This window comes from Cyprinodon variegatus, unplaced genomic scaffold (genome assembly GCF_000732505.1).
Source record: "Cyprinodon variegatus isolate N-32 unplaced genomic scaffold, C_variegatus-1.0 Scaffold52, whole genome shotgun sequence".
NCBI lineage: Eukaryota > Metazoa > Chordata > Actinopteri > Cyprinodontiformes > Cyprinodontidae > Cyprinodon > Cyprinodon variegatus.
The window spans coordinates 681,496-691,440 of record NW_015150505.1 but is presented as its reverse complement, the minus strand read 5'-3'; the positions used below and the strand labels follow the sequence as shown (position 1 = coordinate 691,440).

The window sequence follows — 9,945 nt, the reverse complement described above, 5'->3', positions numbered from 1 at the left end:
ACATACTGAGGTGGTAATTCATTTAATCAGGGCTGCAGCACTTTAGGCCTGGAGTTGAGGACCCCTGCTTTAGTCAGATCAATTGTTTTGTTGATTTAAAAATGAGTGTGTGTCTATCTATCTATCTATCTATATCTCTATCTATCTATCTATCTATCTATCTATCTATCTATCTATCTATCTATCTATCTATCTATCTATCTATCTATCTATCTATCTATCTATCTATCTATCTATCTATCTATCTAAGGAGAATTTAGAGAAGCCAATTCAGTCATGTTTTTGGACTGTAAGAGGGAGCCAGAGTACCTGGAGAGAACCCATGCATGCTCATGGAAAACATGTTAACTCTATGCAGAAAGACTCCAGGAACCTTCTTGCAGCAAGGCAGCAGTGCTACCCCCTGTTCCACTGAGCAGCCTTATTTTTATATATATATATATACATAAATATAATTAAAAAAATTGTTAGAACTGTAAATTTACAGTCATATATTTATATTACTGTTTTGTTTATATATATATATATATATATATATATATATATATTTATTTATTTATATATTTTTTTTACTATTTGTCAAGGCTGCACTTTTGAAAAGATGAAATTGTCCAGAGAGCTGTGCCAAACAAAATTTCTCTTTGTTTTACACTTGTGTAAACAAAATGCTAATGCTTTGGCCAAAAGATACACACACTGCAAAAGTGATCTAAAAATTAGTAAAAAATGTGTTAAATTAAGTGTATTTACCCTTAATTTGAGCAGGTAAATAAGATGATTTGCCAATGGAATGAGTATTTTAATATTAAAATAAGATAATTAAATAGGTGCAGTCTTGATTTAAAGTGGAAAAATATGAAATAGAAGCAGCTGAGCTCTGATATTTAGATGTATGGAGTAATACAGAGTAAAATATAGCTTCAGCATCCCTCAAATTCAACATGAATCAGACCAAAAGACTTAGAATAAAGAGCCTCTTCACCCAACAATGTGTAAAACAAAATATTTTCTATTCCAATCATCCATGAGTACATTTGAGATATAAGTAAACAGTACACCAAACAAAGTCGACCCCCCCCCGTCACTTAAAGGGCTCTACGCTGCCCTTTAGCCTTCTGATCAAAACAAAAACACCACCTTTAAAACAGTGGGGGAAACACAAGTGCATGCTGGCAAAACTCTTCACTGTCTGAAATCTGGATATTCCAAAGTACTAATGATCCGTATACGGTAGCAAAATATTACATTATCAAGAAAGAAAGGCTAACATGGAGAGTATTCTTAAGACGTGGTATCAGAAACGAGGTCAAACTGCACAGCTTCAGAGAGACCAGTAACAAATGGAGCCCTGGTGAAAGTCAGTCCCACAGAGGCTGATGGAGGGCAGGAAAAGATTCACCGTTCCATGATGGTTCAAGGGGGGGAAATGGGCATTAAGTGATGATCAGTCCATCTGTTCGTAGTAACGACATTAATCTGCTCGCCTCTATGAATCTGGAGAGAGAGATTAGCTGCAGCTTTGAAGCACGCTGCAAAGGTCCAGCATTCAACATGGTAACGCTAATCTGTGGAGACCACCCAGCCAAATCCAAACAGGTTCCCATAACGACGACATCTGGTGCACACCGGAGCATCATGTCCACTTACTGACGGGTGAAAAAAGGACTTAAAAAAATAAAAAAAAAATCACGAGGGAGACCGAGGGGAACTCCTGGACCATGACTGTGTGAGTAGACTAAGATTTAGTATAAAAACATGTCCTCCTTTTCTCTCAGTTCCTCTTCTCTCCACACCAACGACCTGTAGGAACACAGAAGATGACAGGAAATATTTAATTATAATACAATAAGATCCTTCAATATATATTTTATTGATTCAATTTGGAAAAATGAAGTGACTGACAGCGAAGAAGGGGAAACTGGCATGTCTGATTTAGCGCAGCTGTTTAATTCAGAAACAGAGGATGATGACTTTGATGGGTTTGATTAATACTTTGTAATAAATACATGAATAAAGCACAATCATACTCAGTTTTGCTCCCGCTCTATTTTTAAATACGCAGTAGAGGTATTTAAACGTAGTAGAGGACATGTACCTGTACCGCGCCCTATAGTCCGGTGCGCCTTATGTGTGTGTTAAATACGGAAATGGCACTCATAACTGAGAATGCGCCTTTTAGTACGGTGCGCCTTATGGTCGTGAAAATACGGTACTTGCAAAAGAATAATGATGCTCCGTTTTAACATAAAATAAGCAGGCTGACTAGTCACATTTCTATGACAGATAGTACTCAAGCATTCCACCTAGTCCCAATTAGAATATCTCTAGTCAGAATTGTATTTTAGGTATCACTAATTACTTTTCTATCAGTAAAAATTACATTTTAAGTACTCTGGAATCAAATTTATACTAGTAAGAACTACTTTTCCCATATCTACAGATCTTTACTTATTTTTAGCGGCTGTTTTAACATATTAACTTGACCGAATATGTATTTCAGATACCTTTAACTATATTCCTCCTATCTAAAATGAACAATTTAGATATCTGAAATTCGTACTAGTACAATGACATCACTTTTCCCTATTCGTGCATAATGGGCCGTTACTTTCAGATATCCAAATGACATTACTCCCATCTAAAATACATATTCTGGATTTCTAAAAATTAATTTTAGATCTCCGTAATCCGGTTGTTTCTCCACCTACCAGTGGGTAGGAGCTCGGTTAGCAGAGAGGATCTCTGCATCCTTAGCCTGTTTCTCTCCAACTAAAGCCGAAACTGTTCTAGTTAATACAGGATTCCCACCTTGTTGCGGTTCGTCAAAAACAAGAGTCTATTTTTTAATGGTGGTGGAGAAACATGAAGTCTATGTGAAACATAAGCCTGAGTTTCCAAGCTCCGTCAGCAATCTAACTATATCTACATGTGAAGCTGTTGGCAGGTTAAACGTCCTTTTTGCAAACCAAAACATGCTCACATGGTAACTTTATTTCTTAAACAAATATCCTGTGTGCAGCTGATTGCTTCAGGTTTGCTTTTGATTATCTGCATGTTTGTGTCAACATCCCCATGTGTAAATACTCATTAAAAAGTACTTTATTTCTAAAGTATTTGCATATTGTATTGGATTTATGTTCATAAAAACAGAACCTTAAAATACAATATCTGCTTCTAATATTACTGAGATATGTGCAGATATGCAATCAGTTGTTTTCCCCAGCACTAAATAACAGATTTTGTTTACAGGCACCTTTAAAGCAGCAGCTATCCTTTTTCTATTCTATTGGTCTTTAATCTTTAAGGGGAAAAAAAGTATTTTGTGGTTGTCATGATCTATTACCCATAATTTTAACAAAAACTCCAAATAAACACTTACAAAAATACCACTATGGTTGTGTGTGACTTTTTAAATTGGATTGTTGCAATAACCTCTGAGCCAATCTAGAGCAGAGTTTGTACTCTGATAGTAATCTCTGAGCCAATCTAGAGCAGAGTTTGTACTCTGATAGTAATCCCTAAGCCAGCAGCCCCACCTAGTTGCCGTTAAGTTGCGTTGATGCTGTTCCTCCATGGTCAGTCGCTGCCCTCTCTCTGCTGCGGTTCTCTCTCTCCTCGTCCTCCTCATCCCTCTCTTCGTTCCCGCTGTGGTTCTTACAATAGAGTCTAAGAACAAAAAGAAGACAAAGGTTAGTAAAACACAAGGGACCTGCAGCACGGCGTCATTTTTGTGCCAGCGAACTGAGGGTGCAGTCAGAACGACATGCAGCCATTTAAAATCACACATCCTCGCTCAAAACCGGTCTGCTCTGCATTTGATCCATTCTGACAACCCGTGCTCGGCTCCCTCTCTGCACTCACAACTTGTAACACTATACGTAAAAAAACAAAACCACCAGCCAATTAAAGACGTGGCTTTTCAATGATCAAAGTAAACCTGAAAAATACTCAAAATACTGCATATTGGAGGGATTACTAAACCAAATAGCAGGATAAATAAAATAAAAAAAGACTGAAATTAATACTTAGATGTTCTATATTAATATATATTTGAATAAACTTGAAACACTTTATTTAGTTTCTGCCAAAAAAATGCCTGTAATGTATTTTTATCATTTTACTGCAGATGTTTTGATATAGATTCACATGACTTCCAGGGACTTCCTTTATCTTAAAACCAACCAGAGACAAAGGCAATAATAACATCCTGAGAATAAAAACAAAAATATTTTTCATGTCATTTAGGCTAGCTGCTCAGGAAAATAAAAACTTAATTTTCTTAATATATTAAAGTATATATTAATGTAGAACATTCAAGTGTTCATTTTATTATAGTCGGATGTTTTCTTTCTAACGGTTTTGAGAGCGAGTGTTTGAGTTTAAAGCTGCAGATTGTTCTCACAGAGGGGAGCAGAGGATGTCACTGAAAGGTCTCTAAGTGGGCCGTTTAAACTGCTGCCCTTAACAGAACAATAAAAAGCAGAACCTGTTCTATTTATTATTTGTATATTTAAGGACTATTAAATATTTTAGGGCTGTGTTTTAGTGAGACAGGTCCTCACTTCGTGCAAGTCCTGGCGATGGTGGCCAGCGATGAAGGTATATTTAATACCCTCAGAAAAAATAGAAAAAGCATTTCAACACATTTGCTTAGATTGGGGCTGGTCTGATTAATCGATTGATCAACTAATCTTAGTTTCCTTTTGATTTTGGATTTTGAGTTTTTCTGCCAATCCACTCCTTGGGTTTCCATGACTCAGAGTGAAATCAGTTAATAACTTTCTCCTCTTAGATGTTGTCTTTTTACTGATGAACTAACTCACTGTGGAAAACCACTTGCTGCTGACATGAAGTGTTATATTTCATCGTCTGTTTTTGCTAATGTGGTTCACAGCTTGAATTTCATATTGATTAATCAGATAGAAAATATTAAAAAAAAACATTACCCTGAATTGACAGCCAGTAATTATAAAACTATACCAGGAAGCAGGAAGGCTCAGATTAGGATTATCTTTTTTTTAAATTTATTTTTTTTAATAATTTTTATTTTAAGTTTTTAAAGTTTAGAACATACAGATAAACAAACACACATATACACAAAAAAGAAAAGAGAAAAAAAATGCAAACAAAGCCCAGATGCAAAGCATAAAACAATGCAGTTGATGGTGTACACACCACACACATACATAATCATGCATGGAAGTATAGGATTATCTTTTTTAATTGGTAAGAAACGCATCCAGGTTGTTTTCATCCTTTTTTTCTTCAAACTAAAGAGATTTTTTTTTTTTTCATGAACTGTTGACCTTCAGACAGATATTGCTGAACTCCAGATAAACCCGACCACATAGTTCTACAGGTGAAGAAGCAGATGTGCTTCCCTAACTGCTTGCTGCCTGCAGGGGTTGTTATTGCACACAACTATGATTAAAAATAAACCCTCTAAAATGCAGCTAAAGTACCCAGGGTGTGGTTTGTTACCCACGCTAAGCAGACTTTCCTAGATGAATATAGTTTAGTCTTTAACAAACATTCACACACACTGAAGAGACTCAACCTTCAGCACCAGTCTGGAGGCTTTTCAGTTTGTGCAAACTTTCCTTAATACATTTTTCTGCTAATTTTACAGAAAACTTTTAGCTTTCCTGCAAAACCTGACCATGCAACCATCAATAATACAACAATAACACTTCATGCATTAAATTCATGCTTTAGATGATCTGGAGCTCACTTGTAAATACCGCGGGCCATGTTTTCTATGTACTTGGCCTTGTCCTGCAGCCCGCAATGATAATGGTAGGTCTTCACACAGGCTTTAATTTCACACCCAATAGTAGCACCCAGCTGACTGCAAAGTGTGCATTTCTGGAAGAAACAAAAATAGTAAACTTATATACAAATGAAATCAGGCAGTACATTTTAATTTCAATAACTACTTTTGTTTTAAAGTTCCCACCATTCTTTTGCCTCTTTTGATTTCCTGGATGACTGTTTTTACATCAAAGTTTCCAAATTCAGCCCGCGATGTGGTGGTAAGCTGCACCGTCCCCGAGGAGAAAAGCTGCAAAACATCCGAGATCATCAGAAATATAAAACATCCCGCTAAACTATTTCCCATTTACAACCTTTGATGTGTTTCCTGAGATTCTGATGTGGTCCACAAACACTAAGTTGTGTCTTTTATTTCAAATAACCATCATAATAATGTGGCTCTTTAAAGTCGGAACCGAGACCCAAACCGACAGGTCAGATCTGCTTTGTTATGGCAGGAGGAAAACTAGAATTAAAATAGCAAGAGTTAAAGATTTTATGTCAACAGATGTTCTCCATGTGGTCAGAATGAGGTGGAATAATTCTGTAATAAAGAACAGGCAAAGTGCTGAAGAAAAAGCTAAAACATGTGCAGCTGCATCTGCAGGAAAATCCCAGTAAAGCTGAATACATTGAGACATTTCTAATGTTTATTTGGAAAAGATGCATCAAACAATGCATCATTTACCTTTCAGTTCACAGAAAGAAAAAAAGAAATACATTTTGAATGAAACAGAATCCCCCCAAAGAAAACCTCTAAAGCATTCAGCAGTGTGTGCATCCTACCATGCACTTGTAGTGCGCAGCCACCTTCTTGGAGTTATCTGTGTGCAGGACGCCTCTTGTTTCGTTTTCCTCCTCGCCTGCGTGGCAGAAGCCACATCGCTGGCCACCATCGCCAGGACTTGCACGAAGTGGGGACCTGTCCCGCTAAAACACAGCCCTCAAAACATTAGCCAAGTTTATTAACACCAAATCGAAGAAATTGAGCCAACGCTGCTGACTGTGTTTACATGGGAGGAGCTCTCCTCGTCTGCGGCCTGCGAGGACGAAGTGGAGCGGGTTTCTTCCGACTGGCCTCGAGAGGCCACCTTAGCTCTGCTTTTCTCAAATCTCCCCCGGCCCCGGCTTTGTGGAGGCGATGAGTCTGAGTCGTTGGCCACGCCTTCCTCTTCATCTAATAAAACAGTCGCAATCAAACGTTTGTACGCAGACATTTTAGATCTCATGCCTCAATCATATAACAGAAAGCAGGCTCAGGATTTACCTTGAATATCATCCTGTGACGCATCCCGATGTTTGCGACAGTAAATACTGCGGTAAAAAACACAAAGAAGGAATTAAGTAAGATCAAGCAAACCTGCCGCTGTCAAATATGAGCAGGAAATCGTTGTGGATTTGCAGAGGAAAAGCAATCTGCTTTTATCTCTGCAGAAAGAGTCCAGAACTAAAGCGACTCACAGATAAATCCCCTGCGACGGGTTCTCTTTGATCTGGGCTTTGTCTTTCACTGCACAATAATAGTGATACGTCCTCCGGCACGTCTTGACCTCACAGCCGATGGTTGCACCCGGTCGGTGACAATCCGTGCACATCTGAGGAGGAGGAAACCAGAGATACGGCTTGAGGGTCTGATGGTTCCTTCTACTAAAGCAGACGTCCAATCAATAACGGGGAATTGCAAGGGGATTTGGTAAAAAAGTTCTCCTAAGTGATAACAGGTCTGTAAGGCAACTTTAATTTTCTTCAGATTCACAACAAACGAACTCTGAAAGCAATTGTGACTTGGACATAAAAAAACCTGCAAAGCCAGATAAATCTTTTCTTTAAAAAGCAGCCAGTTATCACAGGGATCTCAAATCAACTCCAATAGATAATCAAAGGCAAAGGTACCTTTTAAAAATTAGATCTCATCACGGGAGAGAAAACGCAATCCCTGCTTGTTCTTAAGAGAATAAAAGCACTTTACAGGGAGAAAAATGGTCTCAAACAGCAAAAAAAATAAATAAAATAAAAATTATCCAAACTATTGCAGTGAAAACTAAAGTCTAATTCGGACACGTTGGACCAAAATGAGTTCAAAGATCCTCAAAGATCAAATAAGATCAGCTGCTTGGTCAAACTTGGAGATCAGGAGATCATTGCAGTGGCGGCATGCCTCGAAAGAGCTGTGGAAATGTGCTTGAATCCATTAGTAGAGGTACTTTGTCTAAACTATAAGAGACTGCATTGTTGGAAAAAAAAATGAAAGAATCAGGGAAACATGCAGCTGCAAAGTCAGCCCCTCATTGGTACAGGAGCTGCTACTTATGATATATGACTAAATTATCATTTGAGAAGCAGACTGACACCTCAGTGCATCTATAAACCTAAACTATAAATCTAAGCCATACAAGATGTACTTTGTGAATACTCAGAAGAGATTTGCATCCAGTTTATTAGACACCAATGGCTCCTCCACGTAAGGTTAAAAGAGTATTAAAAAAAAGTTCAAAAAGAAAAAAAAAAAAAGTCAAGTATGAGCATTTGCTATGAGAACGAGCAAAGGTGTGCTGCAGTTCTGTGTTTTGGCCACAGGTGGCAGCATCATTAGAAAACTAAAGGGGCTAAAAAACCAAAGTTAGAGTATCAGGGTTAGAGAGGGAAATGAATTAAGAGGCCCAGTATAGTTAAAGAAATCTGAAATCTATGAGAAATAAATTATTAAACTATGAAACATGTCTGCTGTTCATTAAGCTGCAGAAAGAGAAAACAAGTCTTCAGACAATAACAGATAGGCAGAGTTATAGAGAGAAGATGCTCCGTTTTTATCATTCATCCCAACTCTCACGGATCTGACTGTTAATTTGATCTGGCAACAATTCAAACTCACAGGTACCAAAATGTATTCTTTTCTTTTCTTTTTTAAAACAATAATAAAATAATCTCCAGTTATTGCATACAAAAATAAGCCCATTTCATCTCGTGTACGCTCTGTTTAAAAGTAGCTGTTTGCTTCGCTCATACAAGCTTACTTTCCAAAAGAAGATTTGCAATTTTTCCACTATGTTAGACTAACCACCTGTAATTGAAAATGGGGACGAGCACGTAGGATGGCCTTACGTAAACATATCACCAGAATGATTGACAATTAAGAGGACCACCTATTTTGATGATCCACCTGGAAAAAGAACATCCTCCACTATACCTTTAAGGAGACTCATTACAAAACAAACAACTTCAGAGTCTGTAAGGATCCAGTAAGTACAAGAGGAGAGCAAATTATCTATGAATGCATTTACCTCTAATTGGACCAATGCTGGAGAATAAACTGCATTTGCAAAAAAACACAACTTCCTAACTGTATCTCCAATCCATCAAATCACCCAGTCAGATTTTTAAAATGTTTTTTTTCGAAGAAAGCCCAGCTGTTTGCATCACATGGATGACTTTGAAGGATTATCTTCCTGAATGAGCATGTAACGACAGTAGGCATCCGACTGCATTCTGTGGTTCAATTTGCAGCAATCCCTTAAGTATAATACCTACATTACGTTCGCTGCTACACAGAAGAGAGTATTGCAGATGGTGTAAAAAATAAACAAAGAAAAACATGCAAATGAGTTAGAAGAACTTTTTTTTTCTTTTGACATGCAGCAGTAAAGTCTGCATGAAGGAGCATTTAAAACCATGAAAACAATAAAACCTCAAACCAGATTTGTTTATCCTTGTTATTACAGCGGAAAGCCAAAATCTATAGTTATATATATATATATATATATATATGTCTCTCTAGTTGCAGGGTTATATATATTTATATATATTAGTTGTGGGCAATTACCGGTGTTAACGACCTGCTATTTGTTTATGCAACGCATAATCCAGGGTACGCTTGTTCCCTTATATACAACTAGTGAAACTAGGGCTGGGCGATATAGAAAAAAAGCTTATCGATAAAAAAAATGCGTATTGATCGATATCGATAATTATTGAAAAGATTTGAAACCATATTTTATGTGCAGCTCTGCCTGGACTTTTTATAATATTGCTAAATGATTTAATTTTAATAAAAAACACAAACACAGACTTCGAATTAAATCTTTATTTAACCATTTTTTTTTTAACCATAACAGAATTGTTTTAAAGAAAAATAAC

The 9,945-nt window shown here is 37.1% G+C and overlaps 1 protein-coding gene across 1 annotated transcript in view; it reads right to left on the bottom strand.

Moving 5' to 3' along the window:
• Positions 1-988: 988 nt before the first annotated feature.
• phf6 (PHD finger protein 6) overlaps positions 989-9,945 on the bottom strand; it is an 18,406-nt gene continuing 9,449 nt past the window's right edge. Inside the window, exons 4-11 of the mRNA XM_015371032.1 lie at positions 7,273-7,406; positions 7,079-7,125; positions 6,825-6,988; positions 6,598-6,741; positions 5,957-6,061; positions 5,732-5,865; positions 3,537-3,666; positions 989-1,800 (exon numbers count right to left, since the gene is read on the bottom strand). Coding sequence (XP_015226518.1) covers positions 3,537-3,666; positions 5,732-5,865; positions 5,957-6,061; positions 6,598-6,741; positions 6,825-6,988; positions 7,079-7,125; positions 7,273-7,406 — 858 coding nt within the window. The 3' untranslated portion in view covers positions 989-1,800. The remainder of the gene's footprint in view (positions 1,801-3,536; positions 3,667-5,731; positions 5,866-5,956; positions 6,062-6,597; positions 6,742-6,824; positions 6,989-7,078; positions 7,126-7,272; positions 7,407-9,945) is intronic.